This window comes from Chanodichthys erythropterus, chromosome 2 (genome assembly GCF_024489055.1).
Source record: "Chanodichthys erythropterus isolate Z2021 chromosome 2, ASM2448905v1, whole genome shotgun sequence".
Classification (NCBI taxonomy): Eukaryota; Metazoa; Chordata; class Actinopteri; order Cypriniformes; family Xenocyprididae; genus Chanodichthys; species Chanodichthys erythropterus.
The window spans coordinates 36,248,153-36,272,900 of NC_090222.1; the positions used below are offsets into that span (position 1 = coordinate 36,248,153).

General features: G+C 34.8%; 1 protein-coding gene across 2 annotated transcripts in view; it reads left to right on the plus strand.

The window, feature by feature from the left end:
* Positions 1-2,912: 2,912 nt before the first annotated feature.
* Positions 2,913-24,748, plus strand: part of cdk14 (cyclin dependent kinase 14) — a 223,299-nt gene continuing 201,463 nt past the window's right edge. For both annotated transcript variants that reach the window (XM_067411200.1, XM_067411208.1), the window contains exon 1: positions 2,913-3,205. In XM_067411200.1, the coding sequence (XP_067267301.1) occupies positions 3,112-3,205 (94 nt within the window). In that variant the 5' untranslated portion in view covers positions 2,913-3,111. The remainder of the gene's footprint in view (positions 3,206-24,748) is intronic.

Consider the following 24,748-nt stretch of genomic DNA (forward strand, 5'->3'; position numbering starts at 1 on the left):
TCCACAGCAACTACATAAATTTATCCACTAACCATTCAGAAACATCCAGTTTCATTCTAAAAGTTGTAACTTCTTCCTGAGTCTCTCCATCAGTGTCGACTCCGGTTTGAACAATGTAAGGCTGAACACCGTTACTGACAATCCTAATTTTGCCTGCGTGAGATTCTCCAGCTTTGTTGTTGTTGAGCTGTTAAAGCTCCGCCCTCTTCTGGAAAGGGGGCGGGAGCAGCAGTTCATTTGCATTTAAAGGGACACACACAAAAACGGTGTGTTTTTGCTCACACCCAAATAGAGGCAAATTTGACAAGCTATAATAAATGATCTGTGGGGTATTTTGAGCTGAAACTTCACAGACACATTCTGGAGACACCAGAAACTTATATTACATCTTGTAAAAGGGGCATTATGGGTCACCTTTAAAGAAATACTAGTGCTTGTTTGGTTTAAATCATGGAATCTGTGTGGACTGACGATTAGTTTGAGTTAAATGAAATTCACATCGCATCTGGCGATGTTCCCTTTCACTGCCTGGAGGAAGTAGTTTCATGTCCTACTCGTTCCATCAGTCAGAACGGCTGCTGCTTTCCATACTAAAGCATGGGCTGCAACATAAACAGACATTAGAAGATGATTCTTTTTCACTATTTTTAATAACTCAATTCATTTAAACGCTGATAGGAAAATCGTTCTTCTCCAGGCAATTTTATTTCATGCCACCTGTTCTACAGTGCAGCGTTAACAATCGACAAACACATTAGTTATGCAGTTCATTCTGTGCCGTAATTAGAATAACAGTGAAATGTGTGCCCGCTACATTCATTAGACTGCAAAGGAACAAAATCCAGCAGGGAAATGCAAATGTTTGGGCAGACTCTGCAAAGCTCATCCTTGGGAATTTGCTGTGTAGATCTCGCTCGTCAGCTGCATTTTAAAGATGCTGAACAGAACGAGTCGAGCGCTGCAGTTGCATGAAAGATTTAAGTGAACATGAAATCAACACTGACCCTATTTACTTTCTTAAAATGTTCCTGCATAATTCATCAGTGCACGTTATTCCAAGGAAAATTATGCTGGAGAATGCTGACTTTTACACACATGTGATGTAGAGACACTTTAAACAATCCAATCACTTCCTCGTGGATGAAGTCTAGTTTTACTCGCAAATACGTCAGATTGAGGAAGTAAAAAGGGTTATGAACTGTGTTTGACTAACAGGTTTGTGATGAGTTCATCAGAATCTCGTTGTGCAGCAGAAATCAGCAAGACAAGGCGTGTGATTGCTTTGACGGTGAACTTGATTAAGGAATGTTTATATTAGACACGACTGTCCTGTGGAATCTCAACCTCCCACATTCCCACTGCATTTCCATTCGGATCAGAAAGAGACTTTCTCTAATCCTATAGTTATAACAGACACAATCAGTGACACATTCACCCATGCACTGCTCATTTTTCACTTCAAAATCAAAAGTTTTATGTGGAATAATGAAATTGAAGCTTTTTTTTTTATTATCATGACAATTTTTATTATTATTGTGACAAATTTTCTTTAAATCTGGAAAGTTGCCTAACCCGTAAAGTATTTTTATTTTATTTTTTAAAATGTAATAATTCACTATAGTACAGTAATGTTGTCATATGATGATACTGTGCAGCTTCAAAGCATTCTACGCGATCCCAGACAAGAAATAAAGGTCTTATCTAGAGAAATCATCACTCATTTTCTAAAAAAAATTAAAAATGATATACGTTTTAACCATAAATGCTCATCTTAAACTAGCTCTCTTCTTCTTCTCTATTAGAATTCCAGCAGTGTAGACACTGTTAACTTCAAAGTTTGAACTAAATTGTCATATGCAATATGCCAGTGCAAGTATATAACAATTAGTTCAAACTTTGACCTGTGGAGGGCAGTAATGCACTTAGCAGCGTCTACACTGCTGGAATTCAAATAGAGAAGAAGAAGAGAGTTAGTTCAAGATGAGCATTTATGTTCAAGATGAGCATTTTTAAAAAAATTTTAGAAAATGAGTGATGATTTCTCTTGATAAGACCCTAATTTCTTGTCTGGGATCATGTAGAACGCTTTGAAGCTGCACTGAAACTGTAATTTTGACCTTCAACCGTTTGGGCTCCATTGAAGTCCACTATATGGAGAAAAATCCTAGAATGTTTTCATCAAAAACCTTAATTGAGTAAATTATCAGGAAAATTTTATTTGAAAGTGGACTAATCCTTATTAGGTAAAGACCATGTTCCATGAAGATATTTTGTAAATTTCCAATCGTAAATATATGAAAAAAATATATGCATTGCTAAGTACTTCATTTGGACAACTTTAAAGGCGATTTTCTCAATATTTTTTATTTTTTTGCACCCTCAGGTTCCAGAATTTCTCAGCCAAATATTGTCCTATCCTAACAAACTATTCATCTATCGAAAGCTAATTTATTCAGCTTTCAGAAATCTCGATTTCAAAAAAATTGACCCTTATGACTGGTTTTGTGGTCACAAATGTTATGGAATTTGATGCAGTAATTATAGTAGCCTACCAAATGACAATATTAAAACAACAATAAAGAGAACTTGATTATAAAACGCATAATGAAAAACAAATGAGTTAATTTATTTAATCACTCTTATCTTTTCCTATTTGAAATTATGAGTTGCGTAATGCACGGACTATTTGGGTCCTTAAAAGCAGTTTAAAAACTGCAAATGCAAATGTCCTGAGCACGCCTGGCTCTTATTATAAGGCAAGGCGGAGCTCTACCGATGATGGACAGTTAATGCAGCCAGTGAAAGACGAGACGTCCATTCGACGACCAATAGCTGCCCCGCGGGGGCGGGGCCAACTCAGGGTTTTATCCGCACTCTCGCCAAGCAAAAGGAGAGAATCCCAAAAATGACATCCACATTTCCAGAGGAAAACCGCGGCGATTAGAGACGTTATCTTGAAGTTCCCCGGTCACATTATCGCGGATTACATTGTCTCCACTCTCCAGATATGTAGTCATAAGTCTTTGGAAATGCATATTTAATATAGAAGGACAGTGTTTGAACACAACAGTTATAATCTACGCGTCTCATTTACTCCCTGATTTCAAACTCATGTGTGATTTAATGCCAGCGGCTCAACCTGCCGAAAAAATCGGCAAGATGAAGAAATTAAGAAGAACTTTATCGGAGAGCTTCAGTCGCATCGGTGAGTGTCCATCATCACAGGCGAAATACACGCTGTTATTGTGCACGAGCACGTTATTTCTGCAGGACAGTCCGTGGAAAGTTTGTTTTCTCTGTAAATGATCTTTTTTATGCATCAAGCGAACAGTAAATGAAACGCAAACGAAACAACTGTTTGCATGCAGATGTTGCATGATTGTTCATGAGGCGGCTGAGCTCTTCACAAACCAGCAGAATAGAATGGAGAATAGAATTGAATAGAATATGATGCAGAAGAGAGTCTGTTGTTGTGAATGTGACTTTTAATCTGCAGATGCATCAGTATCTGATTGTTTGTGTTCTTCTGCCAGAGGTTCACATGTGATCAATGTGTGTGATCGATCAGAGCCATCTCATGAACACTTTTCATGGCTTTCCTGCATTGTGCTTCATTATCAGTGTCTGAAATCCTCTAAACTTACATCTGTAAAGCTCTTTGATTTGGGATTGTGCAGGAAAATCATAAGATCTCATTAATATCTCAGCAGATCAAATGGAGACTTTTGCTTAACATCAGTGTTCTGTTATTTATATTTAATATATGACCCTGGACCACTAAAAAGGGTCAATTTTTTGAAATTGAGATTTATACATCAACTAAAAGCTGAATAAATGAGCTTTCCATTGATGTGATTTATTATGAGAGGACAGTATTTGAAAAAAAAAAATCAAAATATTGAGAAAATCACCTTTAAAGGTGTCCAAATGAAGTCCTTAGCAATGCATATTACTTATAAGATTACATTTTTTATATATTTACAGTTGGAAATTTACAAAACATCTTCATGGAACATGATCTTTACTTAATAACCTCATGATTTTTGGCATAAAAGAAAAATCAATCATTTTGACCCATACAAAGTATTGTTGGCTATTGCTACAAACATACCCGTGCGACTTATGACTGGTTTTGTGGTCCAGGGTCACATATTTCCCCTTCAGAAATATGATTTCATCTCAACCTCGTTGACAGATATTATTGAAGCTTTTGGTTTATAATAAATCATGCATATGTTTGACTGTTCTCATAATTTTGCTTCTGTTTGGAGTCAGTTTGAAAACACATTAAAACAACTCCAGATAGATAAATGAAATGCTTCTGCAGTTTGTGCAATCAGAGCATCTGAAAATCATAAACAGAAGTAATGCAACATTTTTCATGTAATCGAGCTAAAATATGATGCATAGAGAGATATTTGGTCTCTTAGACAACAGAAGATGAGGCTTCAATCTTTTGATCATCAGATGTGTCATATTTCAATATGAGACCAAATGATTTGAGCAATGCTACTTTTATGGCTTATTGTATGTCAGCAGTTAAAGAGAGACCGTTGAGCACTATTTAGGGCACTAAGCTGGTCCCTTTGTGGCTTGATTTCAGATTTTGATTGTCTTCTGTCTGTGTCATAAAGGCTGTTCTGTTGCAGTGGTTAAAGATGCTGCCTAGGGGCTTTTATATCCTAAATACGCTGACTTCACCAGTCATGTGTCTCATGGTTGAGCTGCATTCATCTGTTCTGTTAAAGGACACTAAACGCAGCATTGATGGGCTGATGATTGTGTCTTTGCACAGGAGTAATTCATATGGGCCCCGTTCCAAAATCGAGTTAATGATGCTGCTGCAAAGACAACTTCTTTTGCATCATTCACAGAGGAGGCCATTATTTATTGAAGTGGTTTGTACATGCGGGTGAATCTCACAAAATCAGCCAGGTCACATTTCACCCCCTAATGAAAAGAAATTATATTTTCTCATAAAGTTAAGGCATAGTGTATAAATACTTTTTACAATTTAAATAAATTATTATTCACATACAACATACAGTGCTGGATAGATTACTTACAAGTTGCAAATTGTAGTTGGTTACTGATTCCAAATTACATGACAAAAATTGTAGTTAGTAATGAAATCCATTACATTACACATTTACGGCAATATAGTCAGACTACTTTTGATTACTTTTAGATTACTTTTGACCCAACTCGTGTATAACATTGATTTGAATAGGATAATCTTGTACTAATATATATATATATATATATATATATATATATATATATATATATATATATATATATATATATATATATATATATATATAATGAAAAGCTATTAATTCAATAATAAAAATTTAAAATGAAAAATAAAGAATTTTTAATAATATATAAATATATAGCAATTAAAATAGTCTAATCAAAAATTGTATTTATGCATATATGACTATAATGACATATTACGCATGTCATCAACATATTTAAATTAATTATGAAAATTAAATTTAATTAAAAAAATTAAAATGAAAAATAAAATACATATAATATAATATAGAAATATAATTATAAATAATATAATATAATATATAATTATAGCAATTAAAATAGTCTAATCAAAAATTGACTTATTTATATGCATTTGACTATAATGTCATATTATGCATGTCATCAACATATTTAAATAATTTATAAGTTAATTAAATAAAAAAATTTAAATGAAAAAAATAATTTTAAAATGAAAAATAATATATAATATAATATAATATATAATATAATATAATATAATATAATATAATATAATATAATATATATAATTATATAGCAATTAAAATAGTCTAATAAAAATGGACTATTATTTATATGCATATGTGACTGTCATTATGCATGTCATGAACATGTTTAAATCAATTATAAGTTAATTAAAAAATTATAATGAGAAATAAATAATATTAAAATAAATAATAAAATACATTATAATATAATATAATATATAAATATAATATAAAATATAAATAATATAATACATAATTAAATAGCAATTAAAATAGTCTAATCAAAAATTGACTTTTATTTATATGCATATGTGACTAATGTCATGCATGTCATGTCATCAACATATTTAAATTAATTATGAAAATTAAATTTAATTAAAAAAATTAAAATGAAAAATAAAATACATATAATATAATATAGAAATATAATTATAAATAATATAATATAATATATAATTATAGCAATTAAAATAGTCTAATCAAAAATTGACTTATTTATTTGCATATGACTATGATGTCATATGCATGTTATCAACATATTTAAATAATTTATAAGTTAATTAAATAAAAAAATTAAATTAAAAAAAATATTTTAAAATGAAAAATAATATATAATATAATTAATATATATATAATTATATAGCAATTAAAATAGTCTAATCAAAAATGGACTTTTATTTATATGCATATGTGAGTATCATGTCATATTATGCATGTCATCAGAATATTTAAATCAGTTGTGAGTCGAGTCTCACATGCACTTCATCAGGAGCTCTGCACGTATGACACATGGAGGTGTAGCATGTAGAGCTTTTCAAATCACTCACTCATGAGGATGCTGTCTTTCTACACTGACACAAACTTGTTGTAGAAGCAATTTTCACTCAGAAATTGCTAGTAAATTTCATAATTACAAAGAAACGGCAAGTGACACATTGAATTAACATGAATTTTTGAAGTATTTTCTTGTAAGCCGTTGTTTTTTTTTTTTTTACAGTGTAGGCACTAGAGCATTGTCGTCTCATATATCTCAGTGTGGATGTTCTTGGCGTCTCTGTGAGTGTGTTTGAAGTTGTGATGTCTCATCCGGCCCACCGCTCATTTTGCATTATTATCTTTTCATCATGCTGCCAGTTGGCTGTTTTTAGACACCCTGCGCCATCTGAAGCCTTTAGAAAGGTTTTTTCATTTGAATGTGTGGGACGGATATTTTGAGAGACTGTATTTTTTTCTTCATTGAAGTTAATCTGCTCACCAAGACGGTGAAGCTGCTTTCATGCTGATCGTGCAATAATGTCACAAGGTAGCATATCATTAAATCTTAAGCGATTACTTGTGTTTTTCCTTGTTTTCTTCCCCTGAAGTGAATGAAGTGAAATCTGTAACGGTTTTCCTCTGAGAATGGTGCAATTTAATGGCTCGTCGCCTTGAAACAACAACACTGACATGAATAAATAATTTTGCGAGGGACACGCAAGAAAGATGCTCTGCAGCGGTGATACTTCAGTGCTTCAGTTAAATGATCTAACTGTGGGAGGGTTTATTAAGCAGCCAAATGAAGGAGACCTGTGTCTGTTATCTGCGTGATGTCATTAGCGCAGATCTGAACACATTCTTTTATATTTTAAAGGAAAGTTCTGGGTTCAAGTTGAGTTTTGTTGACAGTGTTTGCGGCATAATGTTGACTACCACAATGTGTTTTTGTATGGTTATGGAAAGCAGCCATGTGAAGCTGGTATTTTTTTTAAATGTTTAACCATCTGGTGGTCAAAAATGACCAAAGAATTTTACCTTTTTTTTTTTAGAAATTTTTACTTCATCAGAATGGTATGAAAGTTGGTAAAGGTTTTGGCACTTGCTGCACACAGACACACAGACAAATCATGGACATGATTCCAAAATGGAAAATGGAAAAAAAAATAGTCACTCTTGTGCTCCTTGCAGTCAAAAATTAGTGTTTTGGAAATGAATGGGAAATGAATTTCATCTAGTGGAAATGTTTTGTACTGCGGCCAAATAAAATCTTACTGAAAGCTCATTTTTTGAGATGTCAACCTTAAAATTTGGAACACAGCTTGTTTAGATTTTAAATTTCACACACACACACACACACACACACACACACACACACACACACACACACACACACACACACACACACACACACACACACACACATACTGGTTTTTGTGGTTTACGAGGACTTTGATGCTCAAACCAGTAGGATTGTGGTTTAGGGGGACACACCTTTCCCGATGCCCTACAGTGATGATAAAACTATCAAAAATTTTGTTTTGATCTGCAGATCACACATCTGGCTTTAAAGTTTCTTTACACACAACAGAACGGAAAATATGACAACATGACATATCAGTGGTATACAAGGACATTCCCGCCCATCCAAAAATGTTCCCGCCTATGACATAATTGTGATTTTTGGGTACAACCTGATTTATGAGGACACCTATTGTACAATACACAAAACATGTCATTTCTCTGGATTACAAGGACTAGTGTGTTTTACAGGTACATGACCACACACACACACAAACCTGACGATATGGTGTATTAGCAAGACTGAGGTGATTAATGAGTACCTGATCTTAAACACAATACACAACTGACACACTCCAACATTACAGGGACCAGTGTGTTTAATGGTACATGACCACACACAACACACAAACCTGACGATATGGTGTATTAGCAAGACTGAGGTGATTAATGAGTACCGGTTCCTCAATACAATACACACCTGACACACTCCAACATTACAGGGACCAGTGTGTATTAGAAGTACTTTAATTATGACTTAAAATAACAACATAAACATTGAGTTTTTCCGGTTTTAACCATGTAATACCATCATGGAATGGCATTTTAAGGGGAAAATGAAATCCACAACTAAAAAACTAGGTCAATAACACATGGACAACTGTGTAATCTGTGTAATCAGAAAGCATACAGCAATATTAATGTTTTGACATATTGAAATGGCAACCATTCAAAACTTTGAAAAAATGTGAACAGAATTGTTGAGTCAAGTCAAGTCACCTTTATTTATAAAGCGCTTTTTAAACTACATATTGTTTCAAAGCAGCCCTCATAACAGGAACATTGTTCAACAAAGATTGTTTGGGCTGTACAGCAGAAGAGTATTGTGTCATTGTTCAGCCAGAGTCAGTTCAGTGTTGATTCAATTACGTTGTAAAACTCATCAGTTATTAATTTAGTTCACTTCATCTATACAGCAGCAGCAGCAGCTCTGGAGACAACAGTCATGTCATCGTCCAGCTCAGTTCAGTTCTCATACAATAGTGTCAATGCAGTCAGATCAATAATAATGTTGAATATTAAATTGTCATGTTTTTGTGACAAACTACTGCTTTAAAGAACAGTTAAACTTTAGAGATTTACAGAGTGAAGTCTTAGTATATTCATGCTCTAGAATGAAACTAACATAACCAACAACTAAAATAATAATCCTTATACAACAGCATCAAATGAGACACAATGCAACATCACTTATTTTGTGCTTTTTTTTTCAAGCTAATTCCTTGATTTCTTACAAAATCTCTTGTGTTTTGTCCACAATTTTCCTTTGGTCATATGTGCCTTAAAATGATCAATTACAGCTGTAACTTCAGCATCTGACCAGCAAACCTTTTGTCCTTTCCGTCTTGTCCTTTTCCTTTCCGTTTTTTAATTTCTGCCGAACTCTCATTCTCTGTACAGATACATACTTTATTAAGCTCCTACTCTATCAAAGCTCATGTACTTACAATGATGGTCGTACTCTAATTTAAACCTCAGGTACCTTGACAAACTCAGCAGTTTTCCAAATGGGCATCTTCTGAACATCTGCAAGAAATCAGTTACATACTGATCAGGAAACTAAGATTTAACTCTCAAATACCTAGAACTTAAAACTGGTTATACACCTGATATCTAAAAATAAAATTTCAAGTGACACAAAATATTATTCTGGAGATTAAATGTTATTAGCCTGTTAAAGGGATAATTCACCCCAAAATGAAAATGTGATGTTTATCTGCTTACCCCCAGCGCATCCAAGATGTAGGTGACTTTGTTTCTTCAGTCGAACACAAATGATGATTTTTAACTCCAACCGTTGCCGTCTGTCAGCTGTATAATGGGTGTCAATGGAAACAATTCATAAGAGTCAAAACATATACATAGACAAATTCAAATGAAACCCTGTGGCTTGTGACGGCACATTTATGTCCTAAGACACGAAAAGATCGGTTTGTGCGAGAAACCAAACAGTATTTATATCATTTTTTACCTCTAATACACCAGTGATGTCTGATTGCGGTCTAACAGTGGAAGTAATGTCTAGCACTCATTGAAGTATATGCTCGAGACATCACTGCCGCTGTCAGAGCGCGATCAGACCTCACTAACCGAGTGCTGAACGCAGTTGGACATGGTGTATTAGAGGTAAGAAATGATATAAATACTGTTTGGTTTCTCACACAAACCGATAGTTTCGTGTCTTAGGACATCAATGTGTCGTCACGAGCCGCAGGGTTTAATATGGATTTGTCTGTGCATGTTTTTTGACTCATAAATTGTGCTCCCATTGACACCAATTATACAGCTGTCAGATGGCAATGGTTGGAGTTAAAAATCATCATTTGTGTTCGACTGAAGAAACAAAGTCACCTACATCTTGGATGTGCTGGGGGTAAGCAGATAAACATCAAATTTTCATTTTTGGGTGAACTACCCTTTAAAAATCTCCAAGTCTTTTACCAACACAAAAATGATAAACTCATTTGTATCAACCAGATTTACAATGTTGGTGCAACCCTGATTCCAATAATATTCTTATAGAAAAGTTGCACTATATAAGTGCAAAAATCTCTGTATATAATAACTGATTATTGCTCATTAATTATTACAATTAATGGCAAAAGGAATGTTTGGAAATATAAACTGATATTTCCTACTGACACACTACAGCAATAGATAAAAATAACTGGCTTAAAACCATTTTTCTTTTGTGAAAATACAAATGTTAAGTTGAACTATAAATATATAATTGTATCTATGCATTGTATTTATGACAATAATCTAAAATAATAATGGGTTAAAATAATAATAAACATAAACCTGTTAGTTAACACATACCAGCATTACTGGAGACGCCTGCGCAGCTCCAGCAGGAACAACATCCTGAGAAACGCTTTCATCAGGATCACTGGCATTAGGATCCATCATACTGATCTCATCTTGAAGAAAAACAGAATTTTAAAACACAAGAACATCTTCAGTTTAACCTGTTTTCAAAAGTAATTTATGAAACTTTATGCTGTTTAATAATAAATAAAAATAAAAATAATAAAAATAATAACTAATACTTTTAGATGACTATTATTAGAATTATTGCCAAGACAGAAATATACTACTACTGTAAATGAAAAACTATTTTACAATACGACATTACAATACTTCTATCTTCATTTCTTCGCTTAAGCTGTTTCAGTGAAAACAGGTTTATAAATGCATCTTATTACAAATCAGGTGAAATACTTGAAACAACTGGCCACACAAATTTTGTAAATAATGCGAATGTGAAATGTGTAACTGGTGCTCGTTGCGTTCCCAAATGCATGTTAAACTGCTGAGATAGAGTTCACTACATTCATTCCCTGTGAACTGAGACATGGAAAACACCGAATCACAAGATGATCGAGTGAACAAAGTGTGATCTCCACTTTGAAACGGGGAGCGCAACGGACTACAGTCTTAATATAATTATCAAAATTACTTTTGCAATTTGATAAGGGCACAAAGCCACATTGTGCTGTTGATTTTAGTTTGTTTGAAATGCTTTGCCAAAGCAATGAAACAAAACACAAAGACCAAAATTTATCTTATTTTGAGGTAGTGCTGGGTGGTATACCGGTTCATACCGAATACCGGTATTTATTTTTGTTATGATATGAATTTTGATGATACCGCAATACCGGTATGTGTCGCTTAACCAACGTTCAGAACGCGGCGCAGCCCGTCACTGTTTGAGAGCGTCCCGTTTCACTTGAAAGAATGAATGAAAACGAATGAGTGAATTCGGATAGCCGTTGTGTGTGCATCGGCTGTACACTCATTGTGGTGCATTGTGGGATTGAACGAGTGCACTCAATAACGTCCACTATGGTTTCGGACGCCACTACAAATGGCTGTCGCCTCAAATAATGCCCTATTTGAGGTTATAGGGGGCGATTTCGGATTCAGCCCTTGATTACAGCTGAGAATTCAACCAGCGCGCGAGATAGAGCGGTTTCTGCGCGGAGCGCCGTGATGAGATTAACAACTTTCTCCACATGGATCATATTATATAGACCGGAGCGAGCCTGTTTACGTTTTTTATGGACCTATTTCATATACTCTAGTGCTCTAAACATGAGCCAGCAGCGTGTATTCGCACATATTTCATCACGTCTTCTTCAAATGAAATGTAACGTTATGCAAAGGACACTGAACTGTACGTCTGATCACGACCGCGATGACACGATGGGTTATTCTGCAACACAGAAATAGACTGACAATTCAAAGAAGAATGGTAAAAAAATGTAACTGCTTTATTTAACTGCTTTCTGTGTTAAACTTACGTGTGTTTTTCTACAATATTCACTCATCATGACAGTAAAACAGGGCATTCTAGTCAATCTACTGCAGTATTTCCTCTCTCAATCAGTAGAAAATGTGGTTAACGCCCAGTCATATATATATATATATATATATATATATATATATATATATTATAGATATATATATATATATCTAGATATATATAGACACACACACACCGTCATATACTGTGAAACCGATATAATTTTGAAAAATACTGTGATATAAATTTTTGGTCATACCGCCCAGCACTATTATGAGGCATATAAAAATATTTTCAGCTCATTTGGTTTAAACGTTTTTTTTAAACCTGTTTACACCTGTTCACTTCATGCATTTTCTCTGAATGGATTGCTATGCAATAATAGAAAGACCAGGTGTAAATGCCCTCCAAAACGCATTCGAGACGGATTTAAATCCGATCGCTCAAATCACTTTGGACGTTGTCTAAAACAATACAGCTATGGAAAAAATTAAGAGACCACTCCAAGTTCAGAAATCAATGTTAAGTGGTCTCTTAATTTTTTCCATAGCTGTATATACATTTATACAATAATACATTTTACTCCTCCCAAAAATACTAAATAATAAACATGTGAGAATGTGTTATAGGCATGTTATAGAAAGATATGACAGCATTACTGCAGCATGCGTTGGCGCAGATGAACAGATGAGTATCTCTTCAGTAAGCTGACGTGCAAAATACCTCAAATGAAACTTAAAAAGTCGAAAACGCTCAACACACAATCATCTTCATTAAAAAAATGTGAGAATAAATGATTTGACCAGTGCTGATGCTGCTCATGATCAATAAAATGGAGCTCATAGCGGTAGCTTTTAATGATGTGAATACTGTTAAATCTGCGTATAGTACGGGAATTGAAGACAGATCGCTGTAGCGCCTCCGCTCAAGCGGCTCGTGAATCGATCATCTCTTCCTACTAGTTCATTTATAGCATCAAATAAACATGAATGAACATCAGAAGGAATGTTGTTTAAAACACAGAAAGACATCAGTACACCATTTTTCCAAGTCCACCGAGGTTAATCTTAAACTCCTGACAGCTTTGGTTGGATGGTGGATTTAGCGTTATAATTGGTTAGATTGTTTGTCAATCAAACTCCTGGTGAAGGGTCAATTAAACTAGTATACGTTCAGCTAATTGTCAGCCTCTTACATGTCTGCGTCTCGAGAGATTGCAGAATTCAAGCGTCAAATGATGTTTTATAAACAAAATTTGGGAGGAGCGTGTTCAAGCAGTCTAATTGGCTCGAGAGGAGGTATATATACACTGACTAGAGCCGATCTCACCTATAGTTTCCTCGACCGTTTTCTGCATCCCGTCGCCACCCCGTTCCTTACTCTCAGTGGAGATATGAGGAAGTAATATGGATTTGGGCTAAATTTTCAAACTCTGATCCCTCGACCGCCTTGAACAGGACGCCAAATACACTTATTACACTTGGTTTTTTACTCTATTCAATTATTTGTAAGTGTGAATTTGTGAAAACAACTGCTACAGGTAATTGGACTTTATTTATTTATTTATTTATTTATTATAGATTTTTGGCATTTTTTCATAAATTCAAATCTATAAATCCAAATATTTATTACATGTATGAAGAAAAGGTTCAGCACCCAAGGCTCTATCGCTATTGTCTCAATAGTGTTCAGTGTCTTTGGGCGGATTGGCATCAACGGCCATTAGGATTGTTTGTGATTTGGTCTTAGTGATTTAGGAGTCCTCTTGACTACTCCTAACCTTTTACAGATTTGGGAGCTAGTTTTAGCACTAAAATGTTTTGTGAAATACTCTTAAGAGCAAAAATTAGGACTGACACGCCGATTATAGAGTTTCTCATAAATCGGCATGTCAGGAGCTACTTTTAGCCGTAAGATGTTTTGTGAATATGGCCCCTGATTCTGTACAGACACATTTATGTGGCCAATCGTAAATGAAATTGTTTGAACAAATCAGTAAAAAAACACATGAAATGACCAGGTGTTAACAGGCCCAAAGATTATGTGAAAAAGTTCTCACTAGACTACCATTTTCTAAAAGGATGCAATGCTCTTTTTATTACCTTCTCCGTCTAACACCATCTTGATTGTCCATTGATAACTGGTCCTTCTCAGGGCTCACCTGAAAGCAAGGTAAAGAAAGAAAAATAAACATTCTACTACAGACAAAGGATTCAGAGATGATCCAAATGAAGCAGTACAGAAACTTAACACTGATTAACACTGACTGATCACTGTCAACTGAAAACATACAATGAAAACTATTTTACATTACAGGGTTTTCCACAATAAATGCGAAGAAAAAGTTTGGAATTTAACATATCCTATTCATTCACAAATGAAATAATTAATTCTGTCAGGACAGATGACAAAAGAAAGAGCTTAGAACAATTTTATATTTAAATATCTGTACATTTAAAAGTAAAAAGTCACTGAGTGGCCAGTTTGAACAAATGAACAAAATAATACATTACATTGCAAAAGTGGGAGGTCTATTATTTTTTTACATTTACACTCCAATACTTAATAAAAAGATCATTTGACACACAGCATCAAGATTATTTTGTTCCACCCATTGCTATGGTTATCAGCATCAATTGGATTTAATTGCACATATAAATACATTTGTCAATCCAGAAACTATGCAATGTGTAGTTAGCAGCATAAACAAATGTGTTATATAGGCCTACAGAAATCAAAGATCGCTGCCATATTAGCCACTGAAGCTATCGATTACAACACGAGAAACACAAAGCTGTACTTCTGCAGAAACGTCCGTTATAATAAATGAAGTTGTGTGTGTGTGTCTGTCTACGTTGTGCATCTTTTATTGGCATTGTGTCAATACTTTGTTGGTTATAATGAAAGGATTCAACATGCAGCACTCGCGCTAAGCAAAAACTCAGACTAACAAACGCATCCGATTGGCTATTGTGTTCACATGCTCAACACAAATGTCTTCAGGTATGATGGTACATTTTAAACCACTCCGTTTTAATAGTGATCAAACTAATGCGTTATAGTAGTGACCTACACATTTAAAACAGTGACAAGTTAACATTAAAATCATGCATATAGTTAAAACTCTATAAATATACTGCCATAACCAATCAGGGATTCATGATATATCAGCCACCATATCTTACTGGCCGATAAATGCTCATTTTAATGTTATCATTCTCAGTCCGAACTAGGCCGATATTTTAACACTGATAAATAATGGATTATATGATGTGCGTTGTTCTCCATGATAGTATTGAACTGCTTGAAGGAAGATACAGTTACGGTGAATCACAAATCTGTGAAATCCGAGCGTTGTTACACGAAGAGCACATCTGCGGAGTTACACCTTTATGACTAGCACAGTCAGTTTGCTTGTGCATTCGCAGCCTTTTGTGGAATTATAAGTTGAATTTTTTTATTTTGTGTATATATCTGATTAAACTCATATAGGATGCATTTGGTTGAGTTAATGAACGCGGCAGGAAAGCGCTTCATTGTAGGCCTACCGGTGATCATCTCTTCAGCATGCGCACTCAAACAGCAATGGATAACGTTAATAACTATGGCTGGGACTGTCATATATACATAACATTATAATGAGAACACGACTGTAATAAAACGCTGTGAATTATTTTGGATTAGTTGCCGTTTTTTAGTGTGTTGTTGTGGGGAGCGTATCCAGAACACTTTGTGACTTAATTCATGTACATCTGTGCATGATTTTGTGCAGGTATAAGTTGTAATTTTTTTGTATAAATATCTACTTTATCATATATAAGTTGCATCCCGTTGAGCGAAAACCATCTAACAAAGCGCTTTGGTTTATGGGTGTTCATTCAGCTCTTCAGGTTCATGCTAAAACAGTGTTATTTGAAACAGTAATGCTAAAGATGTTTAATAAAGATGTTTATATACACTTTTTTTTTTCAAAAACATTACAACTTGTATTGTTCTTATTTTCATCAACAATATGGTTTGAGTAAATCATTTCCCAACAGGCTTTCATTTTATTCATCCATAGCACATGTATTGTGTTTCTTTTTATGTAGCCTAAGTAATGTTGACCAATAACTTGTTTGCATTTTTATTTAATTTTATTTATTATTAGTAGTAGTAGTAGTGAGGCAATATATATATTTTTTGCAACTTTACAATAAGGTCTCATTTGTTATTGTATTAACTAACGTGAATCAACTGAGCAAAACCCTTGTAAATGTGAGTTAATAATGCACTGTGAACTAACATGAACACGCATATTTTAGGTTAACAGATAAAACACTGGATCCTAAAATGTCTTGGGAAATGTTGAGATTAACCTTAGCTAAGATTAATAAAACTTCGACAGGATTTGTCCATTCATTGTTAGCTCATGTTAACTAATACTAACAATAAACTTTACTGTAAAGTGTTGACACTTTTTTTAAATAAAGAAAATTGGCCATATGAATGTACACTACCGTTCAAAAGTTTGGGGTCAGTATGATTTTTTTTAATGTTTTAAAAGAAGTATCTTCTGCTCACCTAGCCTGCATTTATTTGATTAAAAATACAAACAAAACAGTAATATTATGAAATATTATTCCAAATTAAAACAGTTGTTTTCTATGTCAATATACAGTAAAGTGTAATTTATTTCTGTGATCAAAGCTGAATTTTCAGCATCGTTACTCCAGTCTTCAGTGTCACATGATCCTTCAGAAATCATTCTAATATGATGATTTGCTGCTCAAGAAACATTTATGATTATTATTAATGTTGAAAACAGTTATTTACATTTTTTTTATGATGCTGTGGTGAATAGAAAGTCCAAAAGAACAGCATTTGTCTGAAATCTACATCTTTTGTAACATTAAACACTACCGTTCAAAAGTTTGGGGTCAGTAAGAATTTTAATTTTATTTTTGGGGGATAGAAATAAAATTAATCAATACTTTTATTCATCAAGGATAAGTTAAACTGATCAAAAGTGGCAGTAAAGACAATTATAATGTTAGAAAATATTCTATTTTAAATAAATGCTGTTCTTTTGAACTTTCTATTCATCGAAGAATTTTGAAAAAAAATTGTACACAACCGTTTTCAACATTGATAATAATAATAAATGTTTCTTGAGCATCGCATCATCATATTAGATTGATTTCTGAAGGATCATGTGACATTGAAGACTGGAGTAATGATGCTGAAAATGCAGCTTTGATCACAGGAATAAATTACACTTTACTGTATACTGACAAAGAAAACAGCCGTTTTAAATTGGAATAATATTTCACAATATTACTGTTTTTGTTTGTATTTTTAATCAAATAAATGCAGACTTGGTGAGCAGAAGATACTTCTTTTAAAACATTAAAAATTCTTACTGACCCCAAACTTTTGAATGGTAGTGTCAAAATAATTGTAAAAGTAAAGGAATCTTATACTGGATCAAACTAGACTGCTGTACTGTATATGTTTGATTTATGCTGAAGTGTTTGGGACACGGTCTATTGTTTTTGTAATCAGGCTCTCAAAGTATATTAGAATTTGGATTTAGATTTATCTGCCAATGTATCATTTATCACCTTTCAAATATAAAAAATTATTGGTTATCAAAATTGGCCCAAATTTTCCTGTCAGCACATGCCTAATTTGATTTCCAAAAAGAAAAACAATACCTTCTGTACATCTCTGACTTCTGACTGGGACAGAGTGTTCATTTTGAGAGCAGAGGGTCCAACCTCACTGAGAGTCTGCAAACATCAAATTAGACATAAACACTGGTCTGAATATGTTAACAGCCTAGATCTCACAAGAGTCTCTGCTACATTTGCTCATTCTCTTACAGCACAACTCTCACTTACCTGGTGTAGGCCCACAGTAAGAGCAGCACAATCGTCACTGATGACAGCGGGGTCTCACGGCTTATCTGAAAATAAGAAATAAAGCTTTATATACAATCACTTCAACTAAGAGTTGCAAACCTTCAGTATATATGAAATATATCAAAGGGGTAATGTACAGTTAGACAGTAATTAATGCAAATTAAACATGGACAGGATGATCAGTGTCAACCATTCACAGCTTCCGATCAATAAATATGTGCACATGAAATATTGATTTAAGATCATATACAAGATCACATAATAGATCCATTTCAAATCAATATTTCAATATTTAAAAACCCATGGTAATGTTCATGGCTTTATATATGCATTACATTATGTGTGTGTGTTCATCACAGTATGTCAGGTTGTGTGTAGCTTTACACCTGTTTTATGAGGACACGTGTTTTATGAGGACATCATGAGAACATGTTCTTCATGTTTGACTTGACTGAAGAATCTCAGTGTGTTGTTAGATTGACAGAAGCCTGGTCTATGAGGACACTAGTTTTAACGGGACACTGATAACTAGATACATTTGGATGGCGCCCTGAGTTCAGGGTTAGGGTTAGGGTTAGGGTTAGGTTAGGGGTATGTATGAGAGTGATAGTGGTGAAACGAGGTGTGCTAGTTGTACAGTAAGTGATCATGACTCACTTTTCACACACACAATCATAATTCAGTGACTGATAACTGTGGCAAACAATCTGCTTCTTAGAAACACTGAAATCTGTTCTATTCTTTAAAAGGTGCTAAAGAGGATCTTTTCGTCGACTGAGAAACCAAAGACTGTTACTGAGTTTTTGAAATGAGCGCATGCGTAAGAACAGCCCCCTCCTTCACAGCTCATTTCACGGGAACGCCTCCCAAAACTCCTGCACAAGTATTAGATCACGAGTGTTTACCACCGGCATTCGCTGTGTCGTGTTAGTGGATTCATTATGTCGGACTCACCGCAGGTAACTCATAATCTGCAGCTGTTACTCCTGTGTTCTGACAAAAACATTGCATGCGGCGCCTGTGGAGTTTGGAAAGTTACTGGAGCGCAGCCGCGCTCGTCTCTCACAAGGAACGTCACGGCAGTGATTGACAAGCCAGAGGGCCAACCGTTTACGCGATTGGCTGATGTTTTTAAGGCCCTACCTCGTGCACAGATTATGTATATTAATATTATTACTTTCAGTGCACCTAATAAATAGTCTTTTATCAGTTAGTAAACACAGTTTCAAGTAATATTGCAAAAATGTATAAAACAAAACATCCTCTTTACCACCTTTAAGGACTAACTCAATTATTACTTTACTTTTATTTGATACCTTTATTGTTGCTGTGTCTTATTCTTCTGAATCTGATTCTTCTCAGTTACCATCTGAAAATAAGAAAGAAAAGCAAATAAAAATCAAATCAAAATAAAAAAAAACAATTATTCATTGCAGTATTACTCATTGAAAGTCAATTTCAACTGAGGGTGCTTCTTTTTACCTACTTCTAAAATGATTATATCTAATCTAACAAACACAATAATGAGTTTTCAATATTGACATTTGCTACAGTGAGCTGTGAATTATGGGTTATCAGTATCAATCCCAATCTTCCATATGGGTGCACCCCAGAGTCCCGGTAAAACGAGTGTCCTCATAGACCAGGCTTGTGTCAATCTAACAACACACAGAGATTCTTCAGTCAAGTCAAACATGAAGAACATGTTCGCATGATGTCCTCATAAAACACGTGTCCTCATAAAACAGGTGTAAAGCTACACACAACCTCACATACTGCCATGAACATGCATGTAATGTGATGCATATTAGGGCTGGGCGATATATCGCATGTGATTGTCACGCGCATTTCGTCAGTAAAGCCGGTTCCCTGATTGCCGCTAAATCGCCATCACCTGCTTTCAAATTTAATAGACAGAGCCGTAGATCACTGACAAGCTACGCAATATCGCGTTCATATCGCAGATGAATCGCCTTCGATAATGAACGCGATATTGCGTGGCTTTTCAGTGATCTACGGCTCTGTCTATTAAATGGCGCTCCATTTGAAAGCAGGTGATGGTGATTTAGCGGTAATCAGGGAACCGGCTTTACTGAAGAAATGCGCGTGACAAAAGCATGCGATATATCGTGCAGCCCTAATGCATATATAAAGCCATGTAGGGCTGCACAATATATAGTTTTGTCACTGATACCTATCTGTGGGTGTGACATTGCAGTACAAATGAAGTCAAGTAGGCTATAGGGATCATAGTTGATCTGCGATCCATACGGACTACGGCTGCACGATGTATGGTTTTAGCATTGTATCCCGATGTGTGCATCCACAAAAGTCACATCACAGGATGTGCAATGTCAAGTGTAGGGATCGTAGTTGATCCGAACGGTCCAGCTGCCCCACGGTTAAGAGCGCATGTGACTTTTACAAATGTCATTTGCTTGTGTTTTTAAGTCCTGTCAATTTAAACATCAAACGCACTATGACTGGAACTCGCGCTGTTTTCTGACAGACAGATAGCACGTGAACACAGAGTTCAGTTCTCTTTCTCTTATCTTTGAGCTTGAACAAACACTCTCAGCGAAAACAGTTGGTTCTGTGTTGTAAACAATTAAGAAAACGGATGCATATAATATTGGACCCATACATGCTTTCCTCAATGTGTGTACCTCAATACAGTTAGATTAACCTGAAAAACATAAAGCACTGCTTATTTTAATTTGTATCTTATTTTTATTGTGTTTATCTAAGCTTGTAATTCGTTTATTATTCTCTAAGCAGATGCACTACCCTACAAAATGATCCCAATCATCCTAGAATGATTAATTATTTTCAAATAGTGCTATTCAATTCAAATCTGGTGGAATTGTTTTCATATCGCAATATATAAATTGCAGAAAAACTAAATATTGCAATGTCAGTTTTTCTGCAATATTGTGTAGCCCTATTTCCCTGAGTAACATTTAACCTTTAATAATAAAGCAAGTAAAATCATGACTGTAAATAACATATAATATACCTGACACAGGTGAAATCACTGATGAATCTTTGTGAATACTGTATGTCTTCCTCCTGAGATTGGGCTTTCTCCATCACTGTTTCACTTCAGCATGATCTGATGTGTCTTCTGTCATCTTCTGTTTTTAGTATAAACGTCAAAAGATAAATTATAGTAAACAGCAAGTTATTTTCATACTTTATTGTATGATATTTAAGAATTATGTATAATTGAGGATCAATATTCCTTCATAAATTTTCACAATTGATAAATTATAGACAATAATACTGACAGTATTAATTTGACTGAATAAGACTGACAGTTCTGATACATCTTATCATAGCCAGTAAATCTTTGTTTCTTAATGTCTTTAAATCAAGCAGAACTGTAGTAATATTTACAGTAGGCTGGTATGTGAGGATACTGTACTGGGTGAAATGCCGTCCCCTTCAGACTGTAGTCATGACAACGCCTTATTATGATGGCTTGGCTAGGTTATTGCATGCGATCAGAAAATGATGCAGTTACAATTATAGTTTAATCGAAAACCAGCTTTAAATGACAAGCATCGCTGATTCCCTCCTGACAGTCTTTAAACACAATCACAATCTCGCTAGCGCCGTTAGCATCGCGAGCTAGCTGTTTTATAACTGTAAAACGAGCTGCAAAGAGCTTACAAAACATGAACAAACAAGCCAAACGGACCCACAAGCATTTAAAAAGCAGAACAACTTACCTTTAAAATAATAGTAGCCTCCATCAGGTGCTCAGATGTCTTCTCAGGTGCAGCTTCTATCCGGCCCAAACAGGAAATGAACGCGAAGACTCTTATTATAAACCATACTTAATATAATATACGCGGGATTAAAATAATAATAATAAATATATGTGATGTGAGCGCACGAGTTAATGTGTGGTTGTGTTTACATGAATAGCATATGCTAACGAGCTAAATAAACTGTATAAATACTGAGTAAACAGCATTCAAGTTATTTTTATACTTTATTACATGACATTTAAGGGATATTTTTAATCGAGGATCACTATTTATTCATATATTTAATTCACAAATAAAAAATTATAGGCAATAACACTTAAATAATTAGTATTTTGCATTAACTCGCTTGTTATACAGACCTATGCTGAAGCTGAAGCTGAATGAAGCTCCGCCCACCGGCGCCATCTTGTCTCGCTGTTGTTCATTGCGTATGCAACCAATAGGAGCTGCAGAATTAGGCTCCGCCCGTCGGCGCCATCTTGTTTTCGTGATTTCCCGCCTACCAGTACCGATCTGACCAGTCACAGGCCTCAATACTTACACTTGTGTGAAAAATGCAAATTTTCGATGACGCCGGTACAGTACCAGGACCCGGCTGCAGGGGCGCACTCTCGTACACAGAGGATACACAGTGTATGGTATAAAATCAGGTTTTTGTGGTATATAAGGACATGCCGCGAAAATTGGAGAGGGTGCTTCTGGGACATAGAGAAAGGCATCTACATTGCCGGAATTACAAGGACATGGCCTGTGTCCTCATAAACCCAAATGTCCCCGTAATGCCGGTGCGTATTCAGGTCAAAAGTCCTCGTAAACCACAAAAACCAACACACACACACACACACACACACACACACACACACACACACACACACACACACAAAACAAATCATGGTCATGATTCAAAAAAGTTAAACGGTCCTGAAAAAAATAGTCACACTTGGATTGGAAATGAATGGGAGATGAATTTGACCTAGTGAAAACTTTTGGTACTGCGGCCAAACAAAATCTTACTGAAAGCTCATTTTTTGAGATATAAGCTCAAATTTGGAATTAGATTTATATTTCATATAAAAATTGAAAATAGTATTTTTGTGCATTTTTCATAATGATAAGCGTAAAATTCTGTAACTTTTAAGTTGACTTTTTAAAAGCGTTTTCTGAATATTATGTGTATATATATATATACATATATACATATATATATAATTTTTTTTTTTTTTTTCTTTCTTTCTTCAACATTTTTTAGTTGAGCATGAAAAAGGTCTGCAAAGTTGCAAGTCCTATCCTACTATATCTGTGTCAGTGTTTCTGAACTCCCTGAAACGCCTCCAATGTAGTCTTGAGTTTTCTTCCAGGAATAAACACGTCACAATATTCCTAATTTAAATAATTCCCACCCATGGTATACACTCAAAAAAATTAACTTTCACTGTTGTTAGTTTCACTCAAACCACCCTTGTTCACATTACTTAAAAAACTCATGTAACTACATGAACGTAATTTAACTGCGTTGTTTCTACTAAAATTGAGTATTGTCAGCTTTACTTAGTGTTTGTTCAGTCAAATTAACATTGCTGTGTGAAACGCACAAATTAGTGTTGACATAACTAACTGTGCAGTGGATCCGTAGTTCCCAGCATGCTTTGCAAGGGACTGCATTAGGAGAGTAAATTTAGGGATTAAAGTGTTATTTTATGTGTCTTTCAGTAAAGGGAAAGATGTTGTTAGTAGTGTTGTCACGATACCAAAATTTTGACTTCGATACGATACCCAACTTCAGTATCACGATACCGATACTTAAACGATACTATGGCAAAAACCTAAAACAGTAGGAAAAGTAAATAAATAACATATGACAGAACTGTGGCTAGCATTTTTATTGGCCACAATTTTGATGTTGGTAAATTACATTTTATATGATTAAAGCTGACTTTCTTATGCTTAAATTACTTTGAGTCATTTTACTTGATTTAGAAGATTTAAAACACTTTCAAACTTTTAAATGCAGACTGACCACCCAAATCAAGATTACATTTTATATCAGCTGGTATGTACAGGTGGGCAAGAGGTGGACAATGTATGAGCATGAGCTAGTATGAGAACAAGTTATTTGTGTTATGCTATATAAAAGAACAAAGAAGCAAATTACAAAAACAGTAGTAAATTAAAAATAATCTTTTTTCAGATACACTAAGTTTATTTAACATATTTAACAGGTTTTGTTGTTTGATTAACATTAATGATGGACAGGCCTATTTAATTGGGCTGCTGAATGCATGGACGTAACTGACAAATATCCAGTTATTACCCACCTGTTTACGTCCACTTAAGCCATAACCGACTGTATTCACGCGAGATACTCCACATGATGGACATTTAGACATCTGTGTGCACGTGTATTTGACTATTCAGACGCGTGGAAAACTGATCGCGCGCGCGACAGACAGAGAGAGAGAGAGAGAGCGAGAGAGAGAGAGAGAGAGAGCGCTTCTGTTGTGTGTCATTCAGCGCAATTCCGCCTATCCCTCCTTCACTAACTGCATGTAAATAACGAATTGTGTGATTGGATTGTAATTTTGTGCTACGACGATCTTCGACGACCATTTGGCTGTAAACTTAAATTATATTCAACTCGCCAAAGTGGCTAGTGGGAGTGGCTGT